The sequence below is a fragment of the Ranitomeya variabilis genome, chromosome 6, assembly GCF_051348905.1.
Source record: "Ranitomeya variabilis isolate aRanVar5 chromosome 6, aRanVar5.hap1, whole genome shotgun sequence".
In the NCBI taxonomy this organism is placed as follows: Eukaryota; Metazoa; Chordata; class Amphibia; order Anura; family Dendrobatidae; genus Ranitomeya; species Ranitomeya variabilis.
In genome coordinates, this window is record NC_135237.1 from 43,486,916 (window position 1) to 43,509,122 (window position 22,207).

At 49.0% G+C, this 22,207-nt stretch overlaps 1 protein-coding gene across 7 annotated transcripts in view; it reads left to right on the forward strand.

The window, feature by feature from the left end:
- Positions 1-22,207, forward strand: part of MLLT10 (MLLT10 histone lysine methyltransferase DOT1L cofactor) — a 238,186-nt gene that overhangs the window by 67,463 nt on the left and 148,516 nt on the right. For 3 of the 7 annotated variants that reach the window (XR_013216782.1, XR_013216783.1, XM_077268345.1), the window contains exons 1-2: positions 9,584-9,881; positions 9,975-10,137. Coding sequence is in view for 5 of the 7 variants with exons in the window: in XM_077268345.1 (XP_077124460.1) it covers positions 9,975-10,137 (163 nt within the window). In the remaining 2 variants the exon portion in view is untranslated. Of the gene's footprint in view, positions 1-9,583; positions 9,882-9,974; positions 10,138-22,207 lie in introns of those variants that run through there. The other 4 variants (XM_077268350.1, XM_077268344.1, XM_077268348.1 and 1 more) reach the window with 2 other exon arrangements.

Below are 22,207 nucleotides of genomic sequence, written 5' to 3' on the forward strand. Positions count from 1 at the left end.
ATTATTATTATTATTATTAATAATTGCAATTGACCCATAAAATACAGATGCCATATGGATGATGTCTTTTATTTAATGCACCTGTTGAGCTGAAAGTCTGGTCCAAAAAACGGATCAGACTAGTGCAGGGGGGGTTAATGAATTTTCCCAAAGGGCCAAATGATAGACAGTGACTGTTGTGGAGGGCCAAACCAATAGGCTAAAATTAATTTTGCTCAACATTAATATTAACATATTAATTATAATTATTTTATATTAATTGTATCACTTACAGGGAACCTGTCACCCTCCCAGGGCGTTTTTAAGTAAAAGAGTCACTTTCAGCAGCACTAAGGCCAGTCTCACACGTTCAGATTTTTCCGGTACGTGAAGAAAAGGTCCCGGAGCTATCCGTGTCTGTGTGTCCGGGTGTGCACGTAGGCCATCCGTGTGTCATCCGTGTGCTGTCCGTGTGTCTCGTTCGTGTGCTGTCCGTGTGTCTTGTCCGTGTGCTGTCCGTGTGTCTCGTTCGTGTGCTGTCCGTGTGTCTTGTCCGTGTGCTGTCCGTGTGTCTCGTTCGTGTGCTGTCCATGTGTCTTGTCCGTGTGCTGTCCATGTGTCTCGTTCATGTGCTGTCCGTGTGCTGTCCGTGTTTCTCGTCCGTGTGCTGTCCGTGTGTTCGTGTTTTGAAACAATTTGTTTCAATTTTAACCCTATGTCTTTAAAAAAGCACACAGACAGCACACGGACAGCATCCGTGTGCGGTACGTGTTTACACGCACCCATTGACTTGTATGGGTCCGTGTGATCCGTGCGCTCCCACGAACACTGACATGTCTCGTTGTTTTGCACACGGACACACGGTCCGTGAATACTCGCTGATATGTGCAGAGACACATTCATTTTAATGTGTCTACGTGTGTCAGTGTCTCTGGTACGTGAGGAAACTGTCACCACACGTACCGGAGCCACTGACGTGTGAAAGCGGCCTCAGGCTGCATTCTGTGATGGTGGCTCTTATGTTTAGCATCCCTAGGAACGCTGAAATATTCAGTTTTATAAATTTCGTGTCATACCTGTATTGAGTTCGGGGGGTATAATTTCTCCCCCTGACTCAGCCGCCTCGCAGCCGTCCATCATCCCACCGGGCACCGCCTCCTCTCTGTCTTGTGCCGTCCCCCGCGCCTGCGCTCTGCAATTATTTCTCGGGCATGCGCCGTGCTCTCTGCCCTGGAACTTACCGTACATCAATTGATGTAAGTAGATCGCGCCTGCGCACAGTGGAGGCCCCAGATCCCGCCCCGCAGTGTGTTATGATGTATTCACACTGCGGGGCTGGGAATCTGCTCCACTTCGGCACTATCTTCAATGGAACACGGTGACCCGCTCCACTGCGCAGGCGCCAGATTCCCAGCCCCGCAGTGTGAGTACATAATAACACACTGCGGGGCGGGATCTGGGGCCTCCACTACACGAGGCACCAGTGACGTCATGACAGAGAAGAGGCGGCGCCTGGAGGGATGATGGACGGCTGCGAGACGGCTGTGTCAGGGGGAGAAAACGTACCCCCCCGGACTCAATACAGGTATGGCGCGCAGTTTATAAAAGTGAATATTTCAGCATTCCTAAGGGATACTAAACATAAGAGCCACCTTCACAGAATGCAAACTTAGTGCTGCTGAAGGTGGCTCTTTTACTTAAAAACGCCCTGGGGGAGTAGCAGGTTCCCTTTAATATTGAGCAGAATTAAGTATGCTGACATCCCATTAACTGTATGAGCCCTCACACAGCCCCTTATATACTATAAGAGCCCCCACATAGCCTCCTATATACAGCATGAGCCCCACATAGCCTCCCCATATACAGTGTGAGCCCACACAGTATCCCATATACAGTGTGAGCCCCATATAGCCTCTTATATACAGTATGAGCCCCACATAGGCTCCCCATATACAGTGTGAGCCCCACACAGTATCCCATATACAGTGTGAGCCCCATATAGCCTCTTATATACAGTATGAGCCCCACATAGCATGCCTATATACAGTGTGAGCCCCACACAGTATCCCATATACAGTGTGAACCCCACATAGCCTTCTACATACAGCATGAGCCCTACATAGTTCCCCATATACAGTATAAGCCCCACATAGCCTTCTATGTACAGTATGAGCCCCACATAGCCTCCTATGTACAGTATGAGCCCCACAAAGCCTCACATATACAGTATGAGCCCCACATAGCCTTCTACATACAGCATGAGCCCTACATAGTCCCCCATATACAGTATAAACCCCACTTAGCCTCCTATGTACAGTATGAGCCCCACAAAGCCTCACATATAAAGTATGAGCCCCACATAGCCTCCGATATACAGCATGAGCCCCACATAGCCTCCTATGTACATTAGCCTCACATACCCCCTTAGGCCGGGGTCACCCTTGCGAGTGTGATGGGAGAAATTCGCTGAAGTCTCTCGCATTAATACCCAGCACTCAGGACCGGAGTGTGCGGCTGCATGCAGCTGCACACTCCGGTCCCGAGTGCCAGCGGAAGTACCGGGTATTGATGTGAGAGACTTGCACGAGTTTCTCGCATCACACTCGCAAGTGTGACCCCGGCCTTATATACAGTGTGAGTCCCAAATAACCTATGTACATACAACATCCTACACACATGAAAAAAACCACACCACATACTTGTAGCGCCCCCCCACTGCCGCAGGGCCGAGGGGTACCCGGTACCGGGCCTCTGAGTCTCTGCTCTGGGGTTGTCACGGTGGCTAGACCTGGTCCGTGACCCTGCTGAGGGGCGTACAGTAATAGATGTGGATGGTGGTAGTGGTGCGGTGTAGTGCCGGTTGCAGTTAATAACGAGGACACAAGGTTGCAGTCTCTTTACCTCTTTACTGAAGGCTTCTGGGTCCTCAGTCCGGAATACGGTTAACCGGGCTGCGCAAGTCCGGCCGGTCTGATGGCACCTCCAGAGTTCCCGTTGCAGGTGGAAATCTGTGCCTTCCTTCTAGCGCTTGTGTGTTGTGGTCCTCCCCTGCTGTGCTTAGGGGATAGTCCCCACAACTGTTGTGTCTGTTCCTCGTGTTCCCTCACAACAACTCAATTCTGATGTTCTTCTTATTCTCGTCCCCCAGATCTTATGGTAGGACGCACCCGTATGACGGGAAGGCTCGGAGCTCTTCCGGGACCCTAGAGTCGCCCCTCTCCAAAGGTTGCCCCCTATGTCTGCGTAGGTGATGTAGGTGAGACAGCCAGCCTATAGCTCTCTGTCCTGCCGTTGGTTTGAAGTAATGCCTAGAGCTCTGTACTTCCTCGGCGTTCCGGCCACCGGTTATTTACGCCTCAGTAGGATGTTGCCTCGGTCTAACAGCACGACTCCTACTGGTATTTCTCCCTGTTGCGTTGATCTCGTTTCTCACTCAGCACAATAAATCTCGCTTCTTGTCCTTTCTTAGGGCACCGCCGCTATGAAGTGCAGGCGCGGTCCCGCAGCTTTCTCTCTGATTGCCAGGCCTCTGTCAGGATCCCACCCCTGACAGGGACCCTACCGAATCTTCCCCTACAACACCCTCTGCCACAAGGTGTTGCCTGGTTCCAACTCAGTCAGCGTTCTCTCTAACTTCCTGCCTAACCCCCCGTTTTACCAGACTGTGAGGAGTGGCCTAATGAATAGTACCCTTAGCTCCCCCTGGAGGCCAGACTGTGAAATGTATTGGTGTATGTGATACCTGGTCAGATGAACTCCTTCAGTGCCATCAGACGTACCATAGCCCCCCTTAGCGGCGGAGCCACAGTACTGCAACGACCAGGACTCTGGGGCGCTGCACTCCCCCCCGGCTAAATCCAGTACTCCTGGACTGGGAAGAAAACAACAATACATGTCAGCAAAAAGACATACAATTTTGAAAATGCAAGTACAAGTCAACTTTTTAACAGAGCTTCCCTTTATGGGAGGTGAGGACACTTGAACGTTACAAACATGGTTAAATACTTTTAAATAACTTTACTATAAATAACTTTTCTTACCCAACCGGGTATTCTACTAAGTGCAAAATTTTGAACACTAATCCAACTTTGCCTTTAAGGACGTACCTGCTGAATCCACTAAAGACCTTCTTATAATCACATTATAAGGTTACTGAACATTTTTACATTCTCCTACTTTAAGTCTGCAGGACCGCCTGTCCTAACCGCTCCAGGCCTACTGCCTCTCCTTTCTGTTACAGGACTGCCCCTTTCCGCCCGGGCCTACTGTCCTTCCACTACTATACACAGTATAGAACATATCATTTTTTTTCAGTTTAAGATCACTGAGCCATCTCTGTATGGCTCCTAGGAGGACTCACTAACTAACCCCGTACGGGTTCACTTTCTGTCCTCATTCTCTAACACATTATCAAACATTTCTTACAATCAACTAGTTGGCTACATATAACTTCTTCATACATATAACTTCTTCATATTAGCATCATTACTTTTTCTTTCAAGACATTATTGCCATCTAACCTTCTTAAGGCAACACTGTATATAAGTGCAAGATGTGAACATCCCCTTTAAGAGGGGACCAAGTCTCTATGAGGTAGTGCAACTTCTCAAGCTGCAAGTCCGTATGCAGCAAGGACTCCAGTGCAAGTTCCAAGAACCGTATCTTCGCAAAGAGTCCGTCTTTTATATAAAACCAGTAGAGAGCACCTTTAAGAAGGTGCAAACTATATACAAGGAGTTTGTATCATGCATTGTTCATGATTCAGCAGTTCTTGATAACTGGTGCAAAAAAAGTAGAAAATAGACAAAAACAATAGGGATCCCGGGTCAACAAAGGGATCCCTTTAAGAGTAACCCTAGAAGGGTTTTAGCAGAGAAAAACAATGAACTATTTACAATCATTAAAGCATTTTTGCTTACTCTGATGGTGGCTGTGCAGGGGGTGGTCTTCTGTCCCCGGCCGATGCAATGTCTGTGCTGGTGGTTGGTCTCTCAGGTGCCATCAGATCAGCCGGTGTCTGGATTTGGAGGCTAACCCTGCTTGCAAGCTCGGTGGCTGCTACAAGGCGGATGGTGGTGATAGTAACGAGATCTGTCAAATCTGGATCAATCGGGGTCGCGGCAACAGGTGACGTTCCCTCAGGCTCACACCGGTGGACGTTCCGAGCGCACCATCCTTGTGCATTCCGGCGGCGATTGTAGGTCACCTGATCCCCCTTTTGCAATGGGTCACCATCTCGACTGCAGCAGGGAGTTTTTACGTTGTAACTAGTAACGAAGACATCAGTTGGTAGTCCCGGTTCCTGTATGGAGCCCCAACCCCTCTTCGGGTGGAAGGCTAGCACGGTCCCCCGCTTTACCACGTCTTTCCTGTTGTGCGCAGGCTTCCTGCGTTGCGTTTTCGGCATATCAGATTGTTCTGTTTCGTCTCGGTTTTTCCAGTGTTGGATCAGACATTGTTTATACTGTTCCCAAGTGAGCACAGCAAGGGTGAGGCTCTCCCCCGAGCTCCATCCGGGTCGTTCCAGGGGGTGTCCCACCGGAGGATCACCCCGTCTGGGCCCACATCTATGGGCTCCCCCATCTTGGTCGGTAGGGGAGGTACCAGCTTCCCCATCACTTCGGGGGTGAGGACCACCCGTTCTACCGTAAAGGCGCAGTTATTGTTGCTGGGGTGAGGAGCGGTCACAGGAGCGGGATCGGTCAGGGGAACCGGATCGGTCGGGAGAGCAGAATCGGCCGGGGGAGTAGGGGTGCCGTCCATACCTGCGCCTGATGTGATTCCACCGATGTCGATCTGTTCCGTTGACGAGGACACTGGAATCGGCCGCAGCCCGGACCGCGGCTCTTCCGGAGTGGCCTCTTGATGTGGCTCCGCCCTCCATGGCTCCGTGGCTGGGATAGGTAAGCTCGGCTCCTCCACTGGCGGCTCCAAGGAGTTCAGGTCCTTCACCGGCGGTGGACGCGAGTCCGCCTCTGATGGGTGAGGGCAAGCCGGGATCACCTCGCCGTTGCTCGGGCACTTGCTGCTTATCGTCGCTGTCTGGCATTCGGCGGCAACGCATGCACCTGGCTCCGCCATTTCTCCGAGGTCGAGCTCCCTCTTCACCTCGTCCCCACCGTTGCCAATCAGGGGGCGGTTCTCCTCTGTCGCTGGGTAGGTCGTCCTCTCGCAGCAGGAGTCGGAGGGGGCAGTCGCTACTTCTGGCGCCGCTTTGGTAGTCTCCTCCCATGGCACGCCCTTCTTCTTCCTCTGCGCTTCCTGTGGCGCTGCAATGGCGGCGACTTTTGGCGGGAACTTTAGGCGGTAAATGGCAGCACACAGTCTTTGCAATAAAGTACAGTCCAAGCACAGTAAATCACAGTTCTAAGGCACACATGACCCGATTCTTCAGGCTTAAGTAGATCCTGTTCGTGACGCCAAGTTGTAGCGCCCCCCCACTGCCGCAGGGCCGAGGGGTACCCGGTACCGGGCCTCTGAGTCTCTGCTCTGGGGTTGTCACGGTGGCTAGACCTGGTCCGTGACCCTGCTGAGGGGCGTACAGTAATAGATGTGGATGGTGGTAGTGGTGCGGTGTAGTGCCGGTCGCAGTTAATAACGAGGACACAAGGTTGCAGTCTCTTTACCTCTTTACTGAAGGCTTCTGGGTCCTCAGTCCGGAATACGGTTAACCGGGCTGCGCAAGTCCAGCCGGTCCGATGGCACCTCCAGAGTTCCCGTTGCAGGTGGAAATCTGTGCTTTCCTTCTAGCGCTTGTGTGTTGTGGTCCTCCCCTGCTGTGCTTACGGGATAGTCCCCACAACTGTTGTGTCTGTTCCTCGTGTTCCCTCACAACAACTCAATTCTGATGTTCTTCTTATTCTCGTCCCCCAGATCTTATGGTAGGACACACCCGTATGACGGGAAGGCTCGGAGCTCTTCCGGGACCCTAGAGTCGCCCCTCTCCAAAGGTTGCCCCCTATGTCTGCGTATGTGATGTAGGTGAGACAGCCCGCCTATAGCTCTCTGTCCTGCCGTTGGTTTGAAGTAATGCCTAGAGCTCTGTACTTCCTCGGCGTTCCGGCCACCGGTTATTTACGCCTCAGTAGGATGTTGCCTCGGTCTAACAGCACGACTCCTACTGGTATTTCTCCCTGTTGCGTTGATCTCGTTTCTCACTCAGCACAATAAATCTCGCTTCTTGTCCTTTCTTAGGGTACCGCCGCTATGAAGTGCAGGCGCGGTCCCGTAGCTTTCTCTCTGATTGCCAGGCCTCTGTCAGGATCCCACCCCTGACAGGGACCCTACCGAATCTTCCCCTACAACACCCTCTGCCACAAGGTGTTGCCTGGTTCCAACCCAGTCAGTGTTCTCTCTAACTTCCTGCCTAACCCCCCGTTTTACCAGACTGTGAGGAGTGGCCTAATGAATAGTACCCTTAGCTCCCCCTGGAGGCCAGACTGTGAAATGTATTGGTGTATGTGATACCTGGTCAGATGAACTCCTTCAGTGCCATCAGACGTACCATAGCCCCCCCTTAGCGGCGGAGCTACAGTACTGCAACGACCAGGACTCTGGGGCGCTGCATACTCACCTTACTTCCGTTTCCCCGGTGCTCTGCTCCTGTCTCCGGTGCACTGACTCTCCACAGTCCACAGGTGATGCGTTGAAATGAGTCTCACACGCTGATTGGTTGAAAAAGGGTCCAGCTGCCACCACTCCACCAATATTTCCACCGCTGTATGTACCCTGAGAATGCAGATATCGGTGACAGCAGGAGGCGGATGGATGGACACCGGGTAGCAGAGGGCATGGTGCGGTCTGTGGGCCACTGTTTCAGCCCTACGGTTGTCCCGATCTGAGGGCTGCACTGGAACAGCCAGAGGGCTGGATGTGACCAGCGGGCCGCACTTTGCCCAGGTCTGGACTGGTGCACGCTGAGGTTTTTTTTCACACAGGCACCCATCTGAACTGCGCTCTTCAATAACATAGGTCCATGTGCTATCCGATTCTAACATACAGAGCACACGTACGTAAAATACTCTCACCTGTACCTGACCTTAGAAATGATTCTGATGTCCGTTTTTAATGGAGAGAAAATGTACCCATAATAGTCTAGGAGACTGTTCATGTCCGTCTTTTTGTGGAACGTGGGTCCGCAAAAAACAAAATGGGGACATGTCCAATTTTGATCTGAACGTGAATCAAACTTATCCATTCAAATCAACGGGTCCATGAAAAAATGGATGACACACAGATCCCATCTTAACGCTTTGCGTTTTTTTTTACAGTTCAAAGTGTTTTTTCTTCCATTTTGATAAAAGTTCACCCCAAAAGACTGCTGCAGACATATAAAACTGCAAACACAGAGAGTACTCGCCCTCGCCGCGTCCGACGCTGACTCTACCTGCTGCTTAGGCTTCAGTGTTTTGGCTGCAGCGGTGACATCACGACTACAGTGCACATTACCGCTGCAGCTCATCACTAAGATTAGCGGCTCCTGGTGTCTCCATCAGCAGAGCTCGGAGATTGGCTGCAGCGGTGATGTACACTATGTCTCTACTGGAGCCAATACATGGAAACCGAAGCGGCAGTGACGAAGCGGCGCTGGACCAAGGGAGGGAGAGCACTATGTTTGCTGATTTACAAGTGTACAGTCTTCAGGGTCCCACTTTTTTAAAAGAGGAAAAACCATGTTACAAATATTGAGAATGGTTTCACAAACTTCTTTTACCGGCCGGGCACCTCCCGGTGACTTGGCACGCTACACCGCGGCCGCCGGGCTACGTTACTGAGCAGAAGTCTGTGAAGCCAACCGAGGTTAAGCAGCTATTAAAATAAAAGGTTTAGGCCGGAGCTGCGCTCCAGATCAGCACTCCAGAGCAGCGCTCAGCACACGGACAGCTTTATTACACTAGTGTCAGCTCCGGTCGGTCCAGTGCCCGCGGCCGGACTGGTGAACACAAATCTCCGTTACTGCCGTGTGTCCTACACCACGGCCCCCGAGTCATCATTTTGGGTATTTTTAAGTCACTTTTTAATTTTTTTTTTTTGTCTTGTGGTTTTCGTTGACTTTTTTTAACCAATTTCTTCCGAAATAGAGCGCAAAATAAAAAAAATTGTGTTTTAATCTTCTGCTAAAATATTGCAAAATTTGTAAAAAAAAATTGCTCCAGGAAGGAAAGGGGGCGGCTATGGGACTGGAGTACATTTGTGTTAAAAGATGCAATTGATGAATCAGGCAAAAACATTTTGGAAACCCCAAACCTGGCGCACAATATGAACATGAAAAAAATCAAGTGACCACATATAAAAAAGACATTTAATAAAGGTGTGAATGTTAAAAGAAAAATGAGACACAAATTAAAATAAACTGCAGAAACTAGGACAAAAAAGGCCCAAATTTACCAATAGTAACCAATCACAGCACAGCTTTCATTTTTCAAGAGTACTATAGCAAATGAAAGCTGTGCTGTGATTGGTTGCTATTGCCATCAGTTTTTTTCAATTGTTATATAACTATCCCCTTGCAGCCTATAGCAACCAATCACATTGCAGCTTTCACTTTGCCACATGCCTTAGTAGAACCTGATTGGTTGCTACTGGTAACGGCACGTTGCCCTCCTCCTATGTGTGGTGGTTCCGCTCACACGCTCTGCGGAGTCTTTCAGACGCACCTGTACAGATATACAGAGAGGAGGAGGGACAGGGAATGATCACGTCGCTGTTCGCAGCGCAGTCCCCGGACTTCCCCCTAATCACCTCTGGGCCGCAGTGACACAGTGCATCCCCTAGAGGCGCTGCTGCAGTAGTTGACATGTGTGTCATCACAGCGCATGCGCAGTGCTCAGCTTTCCTCGTCGTGATCCGGCCCCCTCTGCCAGTCCGGGCAGCCCCGGCGACATGAGGCGGCTCCAGAGCAAGTAATGCGGGTGGCAGGCGGCGGCCGGCGCGGGGGGCCGAGCCTCGGCAGCGTAGAGGAGTAACCGGTGCTTGTTGTGTTCGGTGTCCTGTAGATGGTGCCCGGAGACCTGCCCGTGACAGCCGAGGAGGAAGAGCTGACGACTAGTATGAAGGAGATGATCGGAGGCTGCTGCGTGTGCTCGGACGAGAGGGGCTGGGCCGAAAACCCGCTGGTGTACTGCGACGGGCACGGCTGCAATGTGGCGGTGCATCAAGGTAACCGTGAGCGGGGGGCTGCCAGGAGGGGAAGGGCTGCCAGGAGGGGAAGGGCTGCCAGGAGGGGAAGGGCTGCCCTGCCAGGTGCGCACAGTGCCAGCCCCGGCCTTCCCAGCCCTGACCCCCCTACATGTTAGTAATGTCACCCCTGACCTTACCACCAGTGTCATCCACACACCAGTGCCAACCACGCCAGTACTGCACACTAACCTGCCAGCCCCACACCACTGCATACCTACAGTGCCAGAACTGCCCCCGCCAGCAGTGCCAGCCCCACACCGCTGCATACCAACAGTGCCAGTCCTGCCCCCGCCAGCAGTGCCAGCCCCACACCACTGCATACCAACAGTGCCAGTCCTGCCCCCGCCAGCAGTGCCAGCCCCACACCGCTGCATACCAACAGTGCCAGCCCCACACCACTGCATACCAACAGTGCCAGCCCCACACCACTGCATACCAACAGTGCCAGCCCCACACCACTGCATACCAACAGTGCCAGTCCCGACTCCGCCAGCAGTGCCAGCCCCACACCACTGCATACCAACAGTGCCAGTCCTGACCCCGCCAGCAGTGCCAGCCCCACACCACTGCATACCAACAGTGCCAGTCCTGACCCCGCCAGCAGTGCCAGCCCCACACCACTGCATACCAACAGTGCCAGTCCTGACCCCGCCAGCAGTGCCAGCCCCACACCACTGCATACCAACAGTGCCAGTCCTGACCCCGCCAGCAGTGCCAGCCCCACACCACTGCATATCAACAGTGCCAGTCCCGACCCAGCCAACAGTGACACACACTACTGCATACCAGCAGTGCTAGTCCCAACCCGCCAGCAGTGCCAGCCCCACACCACTGAATACCTACAGTGCCAGTCCTGACCCCGCCAGCTTTGCTAGTCCCACATCACTGCATACCTACAGTGCCAGCCTCACACCACTGCGTGCCAACAGTACCAGTCCCGACCCCGCTAGCAGTGCTAGTCCCACACCACTGAATACTTACAGTGCCAGTCCAGACCGTGCCATCAGTGACAGACATACACCAATGCATACCTACAGTGCCAGTCCCAACCCGCCAGCAGTTCCAGCCCCACACCACTGCATATCAACAGTTCCAGTCCCAAACCTGCCAGCAGTGACAGACACACACTACTGCATACCAACCGTGCCAGTCCTGACCCTGCCAGCAGTGCCAGCCCCACAACACTGGATACCTACAGTGCCAGTCCGGACCCTGCCAGTAGTGCCAGCTACACACTACTGCACACTAACAGTCAACCCTCACTAATGTATATTGACAGTCCCTGCTCTGACGCTACTAGCAGTGCCATTCCCACACCACTGCATACCTACAGTGCCAGCCCCACACGCTGCTCAATATTCACTGTCAACCCTCACTAATGTATATTGACAGTCCCAGCCCTGACGCTACCTACAGTGCCAACCCTGATCTTACTAACCGTGCCGGCCCCACATGCTACTCAATATTAAATGTCAACCCTCACTGAAGCATAACAGCAGTGTCTGCCACACATCACTGCATATCAACAATGTCATCACTCATTAGTGCATACTCGCAGTGTTAGCCTTGACCTCACCAACAGTGCCAACCACACACTATTGCATACTATCAGTGCCAGCTTTGACCTTACCAAGTGTTGGAGCACTCACTAGTACTTGCCAGTAGTGCTAGATGCCAGTCCCTGTCTTACCAACTGAGCCAAAACTCACTAGTGCATAATAGCAGTGCCAGCCCTGACCTCACCAACAGTGCCAGCAACACCACTGCAGACCAATGGTGTCAGCCTTGACCTTACCTACAGTGTCCGCCACATTACTACTTGTCGTCATTGCAGACCTCATTTTACTATCCGTTCCAACCACACATCACTGCATACAAACAGTGCCAGCCCTGATTTTACCATCTGACTAGTGCATACCAGCAGTGCCAGTCCAGACCTCACCCAACAGTGCCACACAAGAAGCCTTCACCTTGCCAACATTGCCAGGTCTCATTAGTGCATACGAGCAGTGCCAGCCCTTATCTAACCAGCAGTGCCCGACTGGACCTTGCCAACTGTGTCAGCCCTGACCTTACCAACGTCGCCGTCACTCACTAGTGCATACCAACAGCTCCTGACTGGACTTTGACAGCCCTGACTTCACCATCTGAGCCTACATTAACACAAGGTGTATTCCATGCACCGCTCCGTGTCTCATGCAGACTTGGTACAGCTCCTCCACTAAGTTGTAAAACTGGCATGTACTCCAATAATCCAAGGCATCGGGTATCTTCCTTCCACACAGATTATTTTTATTGACTCCAGTGTACACACATGAATATTATCATCATTTCTCTTGGTTGCATGCACTTTTTTCTTGGCTTGACAAAGGCCCTACGCTGCTGAAACGTTGCAAATTTTCCTGTGTACACTGGTGTCAATAATAATAATTTTTGTGGAAGGAAGATACCCGGTGCCTTGAGTTTAGCAACTGAGCCAGCACTCCGTAGTGGATACCAGCACTGCCAGCCCCTCACTGGTGCATGCCAGCATTGTGCCTACTTGATACTGCTACTAACCACATGTGGGCATGAGCTCTCACCCATGTAAATCCATTGCTGCTACCAGTCACACACTAATGCCACCCCTTACCAACCCAGCAAAGTGCCATCACTGCCGGTCACAACCCTTCCAGTGCCGTCCACACACGTGTAGCACCACTAGTGCCATTTGCTCACCAACATACACATGCCCAGCAGTACCATCCACCTCGGTATCGGTGCCATCCCAGCAGCACTTGCCCGACACTAATGCCAGGTACATCCCTAGCAGTGCCAGTCATGCATGAATGCCAATCACTTTCCTAATAGTGGCACACCTTTCCGCTTCCTAGCTTGGCACAAATGTGGGCATAGATTAAAGTGATCTGGGACTTGATAGAATTTAGTGACTTGTAACGAAGCCAGAGAACTGGCATTGGTGGCAAAGTCAGGTTGTCACGTCTGCCTGTGCCTGTGCCCATGTTATATAGACACCAGTAGCTGGGAACAGTATCGATCACACACAAATCGCAGACACATCGCTCCTCATGGGCAGAGAACGACGGGCAGCAGTGATGATCTTCCTGTGAGACGAGAGGGTTGGAGGCAAGACCTTACACCGGGCCATCGCTAGTGACACCTTCCCCTGATCAGACCTCGACTTCATGTCTGGATTTGTAATTAATAGAAGAAAATAAAGAATATTTTGTATCTAAGTCTTAAAACTTCACAGTTTCCTCTACTGGACATCATACATTTTAGTTCCCTGCTTTTTGTTATTGGTGCAGTAGTCACTAATAGAAACAAACGGATCAAACATTTCTCGGCTATCAGTCAGAACCGATCATTTTAGTATCCTAGATCCAACGATTATCGGTGGTTGTTAAAGGGAACCTGTCAGGCCGATTTTACTTCCGAAGCTAGTGGTAAGCCTGTATACAACAATGAAAATGATACCTGTCTTGTAGCAATCCGATGTGCCAACGCCGAGAAATGTAGCTTATAAGCCACAGGCAAATTAGCCTGGGTGTGCACTGGGGGCGTGTCAATCCACTCAGGGTACATCAACGCGCCCCAATGCACTTTTAGACTAATTTACATGTGACTTCAATGCTTGATTTCTCAGCGTTGGCACATCGGATTGTTACAAGACAGGTATCATTTTTATTATTGTTCTATGACCCATTCAGACACCCCACTAGCTTCAGTTATACAATCGACCTGACTGGTTTCTCTTAGCAGTGGCATTTTGAGAAGAGAGCCCGCTATACAGCGAGGCAAACTTTAGTTTGTAGGTGGTGCTAGCCATTCTAGCTGAAAAGGATGATCGGGCACAAGGTGAGGGCTGTACGGTGGCAGACAATGGAATTAGGATATGTCCAGATGTGATGGAAATCCCGCTGATCTGGTCACGAGAAGTCCGCATCAGATGACCTTACCAGACATGTGGCCGAGATCTGCACAAATCTCATCCAGATGCTGCAGAGCTGACTTGTGCTCAGTTTCTGTTGCAGACTTTTTGTGGATTTTATCTCTTTCACTCAAAGTTAGGGTACCGTCACACATTGAAATTTCCATCGCTACGACGTTACGATTCGTGACGTTCTAGCGATATCGTTACGATATCGTAGTGTCTGACACGCAGCAGCGATCAGGGATCCTGCTGAGAATCGTACGTCGTAGCACATCGTTTGGAACTTTCTTTCGTCGCTTGATCACCCGCTGACACACACAACGATCCAGCGATGTCTTCGCTTGTAACCAGGGTAAACATCGGGTAACTAAGCGCAGGGCCGCGCTTAGTAACCCGATGTTTACCCTGGTTACAAGCGTAAACGTAAAAAAACAAACCGTACATACTCACCCGTCGGTGTCCTTCAGGTCCCTTGCCGTCTGCTTCCTGCTCTGAGTGCCGGCCGGAAAGTGAGAGCAGATCACAGCGGTGCTGCGCTCTGCTCTCACTGTACGGCTGCACTCAGAGCAGGAAGCAGCCAGCAAGGGACCTGAAGGACACCGACGGGTGAGTATGTACGGTTTGTTTTTTTACTTTTACGCTGGTAACCAGGGTAAACATCGGGTTACTAAGCGCGGCCCTGCGCTTAGTTACCCGATGTTTACCCTGGTTACCCGGGGACTTCGGCATCGCTCCAGCGCCGTGATTGCAACGTGTGACCGCAGTCTACGACGCTGGAGCGATGATTATACGACGCTGCGACGTCACGAATCGTGCCGTCGCAGCGATGAAAATTTCAATGTGTGACAGTACCCTAAGATCAGCAGTGAAATCTTCTGCAGAGGCACAGCAAATCTGCATGATAACATGTGGATTCTCAGCTGGTTTGGCTGTGGAAAAAAAAGCAGGCGGATTTTTCAGTCTCGATGGATGTCATATTTAAAGTTATCATCTATTGACTAAACCCCTTAGGTGGTGGCTTATCTGTCATGCCCAATCGTCCTGTTGCCAGTCACTAGCTGGCATTTTTCCCAAAGTGCCAGCACCCCTCTGCACAGGTCTACATGCTACATACAGTCATGGACGAAAGTGTTGGCACCCTTTAAATTGTTCCAGAAAGTTATTGCAGTTACACATGTTTTTTTATACACATGTTTATTTCCTTTGTGTGTATTGGAACAACACAAACTGAGGGAAAAGGCAAATTGGACATAATTTCACAGAAAACTCCCAAAATGGGTCTGACAAAATTCTTGGCACCCTCAACTTAATATTTAGAAAAGGATGGGGGAAGAAACATCCAGCGATGAAAGCAAAGTTATCTTTTTGTAAAAAAATTTAAAAAATTATTTGGTGCAGTCGTACATTAAAAATACATGGCTCCTGGTCACCACAACCTGGGATGAACAACCAACGCGTTTCAGCTAAGAGCCTTAATCATGGCATGGAACACCCTGGACTGGACAGGTTTCCAATATAGGTCACAAGTTGGTGCTGCACAGTGTGAGCCAATGACGACAACAAAAAAATTATCTCAATAAAGTGCCACAAAAATGTAACACAAAGTTGGAAGAAAATAAACACATATATCATACGTAAATATACAAAAGCGTTTTTCTTTTCTTTATCTATTCATTCCTCTTTTGTATATTTATGTCTTGCTGACGTCCAAGACTGAGACGGCTGCGGGCAATGTTACTTCATCCAGCAAGGTGCTGCAACAGATGGTGAGCGGACATTTTTTCCCCATTATTTTCCCTCTATTGTTTTCAGCTTAATATTTGGTTGCACGCCCTTTTGGAACAAATAGCCGCAATCAGTCGCTTCCTATAACCATCAACAAGCTTCTTGCATCTCTCAACTGGAATTTTTGACCAATCTTCTTTTGCAAACTGCTCCAGATCTCTCATATTTGAAGGCACCTTCTCCCAACAGCAATTTTAAGATCTCCCTACAGGTGTTCAGTGGGAATTAGATCCGGACCCATTGTGTGGCACTTTAGAGCTCTACAGCGCTTCGTTTCCATCCATTTCTGGGGGCTTCTTGAAGTATGTTTGGGGTCATTGCCCTGCTGCAAGACTTATGGTCTAGGACACAAACCCAGCTTACTGACATCGGGCACTTTATTGTGACCCAAAATACATTGGTAATCTTCAGATTTCATGATGCCTTGCACATAGTGAACGCACCAAGTGCCAGATGCAGCAAAACAACCCCAAAACATCTTTGAACCTCCACCATATTTGAAGGCACTAGGGCTGTGGAGTCGGTAAGCCATCCCTCCGACTACACAATTCCCTGACTCTGACTCCCCAGCCCTACCTCACTACTGAGCATGTACATAAAGTGCAGCACAGGTTCATCTCACCTAAAAAGCTGAGATCCTTAGATCAGGAATAGAATATTTATAGGACATTTCATAACTTTCCCAAAGTCTTATGAAAACGTTGACGGCACATCCTGCATTGAACTACTGTACCCAATTCGTTACAGCATATATTTTAGGAGTCTGACCATTTTATGCTAACACCAACTCTGATTCCACAGCCCAGGAAATTGTGTTCTTTGTAAGCATCATTCTGTTTTCACTTAACAGTAGAATGATGTGCTTTACCAAAAAGCTGTAGCTTGGTCTCGTCTGTCCACAAAATGCTTTCCCAGAAGGATTTTGGCTTGCATACATTTTGGCAAACTGGTCTCCTGGGTCATTCAAAAGTGGGCGGATAGTTCTCGCTGACACTGATGCACCCTGAGCCTGCAGGACAGCTTGAATTTCTTTGGAACATGATTGGGGCTGCTTATTCACCATCCGGACAATCTTGCGTTGCAGCCGTTCAGCAATTTTTATTTGCCATCCAGGGACATTAGCTACAGTGCCATGGGTTGTAAATTTCTTGATTACGCTGCGCACCATGGACAAAGAAACATCAAGATCTCTGGAGATGGACTTGTAACCTTGAGCTTGTTGATATTGTTCAGCATTTCTCTTTCTGTCGTCTATGCTTGGTGTGGCACACACATATACACGATGCAAACATTGTCATCTTCTCCCCCTTTTATCCGGTTTCAGGTGTGATTTTCTTATTGCCCACACCCGTTACTTGCCACAGGTGAGTTTGAACGAGCATCACATGTGTGATACAAAGTTGTTTACCCACTATTTTGGAAAGGTGCCAACAATTTGTCTGGCCCATTTTTACTTTTTTTTGTGAAATTATGTCCAATTTGCCTTTTTTCTCTTTTTTTTTTTTTTTTTGTGCTGTTTCAATACACACCAAGGAAATAAACGTGTATGGCAAAACTTGTGTAATTGCAATAATTTTTTGGGAGAAATACTTCATTTTCTGGAACAATTTCAAGGGGGCCAACACTTTTGGCCATAACTGTATATCCTGCGGTTGTTGCATTCAGATTTGCAATGGAAAAGCCGCGGTGTATAAAAGCAGCAGCAAAGCGGTTGAGACATTTACTAAATCTCGTTCACACAGTGTAATAAATCTGCAGAGGAAATTGACCTGAAGTGCAGATGCTGCACTCACAGTAAGACAATTGCAGGCTTTCCAATATATGGGGTGAAAACCGCAAGAAATCCGTGTGAAATACTTGCAGAATTGATTTTAGATTTGTGGATTGCAGCTCCTGTCTGGTCGGTCCGCTTATTACTACGACGTCCTTAATTCGGCCTTTTTTGTGTTAAGCTTAATACTTGCTGAAATAATTCTTCACTAATGGATGTTTATTGTAGGAAAATCCATTTTTGAAACCTGGTTATAAAATACTTGGTGCCGCTCCGAGCAGCGCCCCTCACTCCAGAGGTCATGGCATTGGTGGCTGGTGGTCCTTTGTTGGTTTTGCTTTGTGGCCGTGCTGTAAATGCTGGCACTTGATGCTTTATGGCGTAGGTCAGGTTTCTTGTTGGACAGTTGTTTCTTGTGGTTTAGTTGACAATCCTATAAGTACATTCATTCCTACATTCCTGCTTCTCATCTTACTACCTCGCAGTAAATGCCACCATTATATGGCATAGTCTAGTTCTAATGGTTAACATTTTGCTCTTCCATTGTCTCTATGGAGACAAACTAACTGGTCTTCACCTCCCTTTTTTTTTTTTTTTTTTTTAACGTCTCTTTACTTTTTTGTCTTATTGCATTTGTTACTGTTTTTAGCACCAAATTCTACCAAATGATGCCTGCAGGTTCACGAACTCTGCACAAAATCCAAAATGCTCTTGATTTTTGAAACGTGTTCCGTTAAAATGTTGCCATTAAGCCTTAGGGTATGTTCACACTTTAGGTATTTAAATAATAATATAATATAATGAATCGGGCCCAGAGTCTTGTATGTTGTCTGGCTTAATCCAACGAGACCAGAAGGCCCCACACCTACTTGAAACTAATTTTTAATTTTTTTAAATTTTTTTTTATTTTAATAACATGACCGGCCAAGCACCTCGTGTGTATAGATGACTCCCAACCGGGAGAGAGAGGATCGAACTCTTGGAATTTAGTCACCTGATCCTTTGACTCTCCATGGAGACAAATTGCCCCCAAGGGATTTTTGGCAGCAGCTTGTTCCCCTCTCCCAATTCAGGACACCAGCGTGCTCTTCTGAACCAAGCATACATGTGTATGAGGTCGAAGGGAAAGATGGCTGTTGACTATTATTATTATTTATTGTTATAGCGCCATTTATTCCATGGCGCTTTACATGTGAGGAGGGGTATACATAATAAAAACAAGTACAATAATTTTAAACAATACAAGTCATAACTGGTACAGGAGGAGAGAGGACCCTGCCCGCGAGGGCTCACAATCTACAAGGGATGGGTGAGAATACAGTAGGTGAGGATAGAGCTGGTCGTGCAGCGGTTTGGTGGATCAGTGGTTACTGCAGATTGTAGGCTTGTCGGAAGAGGTGGGTTTCAGGTTCTTTTTGAAGGTTTCGATGGTGGGCGAGAGTCTGATGTGTTGTGGTAGAGGGTTCCAGAGTAGGGGGGATGCGCGAGAGAAATCTTGTATACGATTATAGGAAGAGGAGATAAGAGGGGAGTAGAGAAGGAGATCTTGTGAGGATCGGAGGTTGCGTGTAGGTAAGTACCGGGAGACGAGGTCACAGATGTATGGAGGAGACAGGTTGTGGATGGCTTTGTACGTCACGGTTAGGGTTTTGTACTGGAGTCTCTGGGCAATGGGGAGCCAGTGAAGGGATTGACAGAGGGGAGAGGCCGGAGAATAGCGGGGGGACAGGTGGATTAGTCGGGCAGCAGAGTTTAGAATAGATTGGAGGGGTGCGAGAGTGTTCGAGGGGAGGCCACAGAGCAGGAGGTTGCAGTAGTCAAGGCGAGAGATGATGAGGGCATGGACTAGGGTTTTTGCAGATTCTTAGTTGAGGAATGAACGGATTCGTGAAATATTTTTGAGTTGAAGTCGGCAGGAAGTGGAAAGGGCTTGGATATGTGGTTTGAAGGAGAGATCAGCGTCGAGGATTACCCCAAGGCAGCGAGCTTGTGGGACTGGGGAGAGTGGGCAGCCATTTACTGTAATGGTTAGACTAATGACTAACACGTGTCCAGCGACTATTTTTGGGCACATCTTGACTTTGTCCACTAAAAAGTGTTCCCTGCACATAAGAGGATCCATAATGGGTACGATTATTTCAAATGATCCCGTTTTTTTCTTTTATTAGCCAGGGTGCTATTCTGCTAATCTTGGTGGCACAGCTGAGCTAAGTCATCTTGTCTGGCCACCAAACTTATATTGATCCCGGCCGCTGTCACATCCCAGACCATTCTTTTTAGGGCAGATGTACAAGTATTTGGTGCATGTTTTTCCTATAAGTTTACAAGTGGACAATCTTTAGCATGATATATTAGCTATATTAATGAGCTCATCTAATGGCCACATGCACATGGATATTGCTGTCGTTGCTTTGTAGGAGTTTTGGGAAGACCCGCTGCCCCTCTGTCCGCTGATTGGGACCACCAGTCTCACATCGTGCAACTTTTTCTGATTTTTCTAACGTGTAATGGGGCTTTCCAGGAGCATTGCAAATCTGGAAAGCATTGGTGTTCCATACGAAAATGACAGTGCGGGTGGGACTGATGCAGTGTGACTGACAGCTCTTCTTTAGGGTCCGGCTGGGGTGTTATTTCGGCACATTAAGTTGTGACACTGGTATTCAGATGTCCCTGTCCCCCCCCCCCCCCCTGTACTGAGCAAATCCAGTCCAGCAGAGATGAGATCTGTCGCCATCAATGTAATATGCATGGGCAACCAACGTGTAACTTTCCATTTAAGTCAGTCTTCCTAAAGAATCCCGCCTGCATTGTGCATGGCTTTGTCCATATTGCACCAGCTGATTCCTCATTTTCTCTTTATGTTCCAGTTCAGAAGAGAAGTGTGATTGCCTCTGATATGGCATCCTAGAAGTCGGCTTCCTTGACTCGTGGTCGCCCTGATCTCCCGTCAGCGGCGTCTTTAAATTGGTGGAGGCTTAGAACTGGCAGCCGGCAGGATGAGGCGCTGCTCATGTAGTCGGGCATTAACATTCCCTGCAGACGTCATCACCCGCCGGATTGTTAATAGTAACCTCTGTCCTGTATACATATGTATGACTCGCATTATAATGCAGGGAGCTGGGCTTTAAAGGCCAGGGCTACTGAATAAATGAGGCCCCGAGGAATGGCAGCCCCTCTGCTTTATCTGCCATGGCTTCTGTTCCTGATTGTTAGTGTCACTTTTTGCTTGTCATTCCTGTGGAACAGGTGATCTGCCCTCCTTTACTAGATCACATTAGAGCCAAGGCCGCTCCATTCTGGGTGTATTAAGTCTCTTATTTAAAGGGCTCTACCACCAAAAAAAAAAAATCCTGTACAAAATCATTAAACATGGATAAGCGGTGTCAAGTGTATCCGTCAGCCACTTATGTATGATCGTGCATGCTAAGCCGGTTTGGATGGACATTTGATTTTTTTGAGGAGTCTTTGGTGAAATCTCAGGAGTCAAGAAGCTGATAATTAAAAGTTTTGGGATTATTTCTTTAGAGGTTTTTATTGCTCGGCTTCAAGAGAAATAAAAAAATTAGACCAGCTCCTAAATCCTCACCTAACTTTCCCCCTTCCCTAGTCCCTGAACATTATCTGACCATAGGTGTTAATTGATTGTAGGCAGAGGGGTAATATTGTAGTCGTTCATAACGGAGCAGTAATACTTGTGGTAAGGATAATATTGACTCGTAAATGCCACTTACATGGGAAAAGTACCTGGGAGCTCATGAGCTATTCTCCCTTTTCATAACTATTTGGGAGGAAGGCTGGCAATACTAACAAGAAAAGCAGCATTGCTTACCTGTTGCACCGGCCCTGCTATTCCGCTGCTCCCCGCCAAGCTTTGTATACAGCACTGCAGCAAGGAGTTATAAAAACACCCCGGACTGGTCCTCTAAGATGACCGGACTCCATGAATGCTCGCCTCTGACTAAATATGCATATATTCAGTATTAGGAAAGGGGAATCTTCTCTTCTGACCTCTGTAGAATTGTTAACGTAAAACCAGAGAGGTGTGTTAGGATTTTGGGCTCTTTCCGAGCTTCACTTTCCTGCCGCTTGCCACCTGACGTGTCCGTGCCTAGTCATCAGGCTGAAGCTCGGCCATTAGTTGGGAGACGAGGGTTGTTACATCACCTAGAAGCCCACATGGTAATCACCTCTACAATGTACCCAGCATGAGGCATATAAGGTATAGTGTATACAGCTCCTCTGTTGACTTGTGTGTTTCCTTGGTTACAGTCTAGTGTGTGGTCTCAGTCTGACGCGATCGGCTTTTCTGGTGGATTTTTGCTGTGATCGGCTCTTGTGGAGATGAAAAAAGGGGAGCATCAAGCCTTCGATTTACTCGTCTACTCGAGGAGAATCGGGCCGACCTTTCTCTAAGGTGCCCGCAGCGCTCAGTTGAACCCTTTCGCTTCAGTGATCAGTGGGGGTCTCTGCCCCTCACGCCCACCGATCAATACTTTTTTCCTACTGGCAGTTACACTTAGGGTATGTGCACACGTTGCGGATTTGCTGCGGATCTGCCA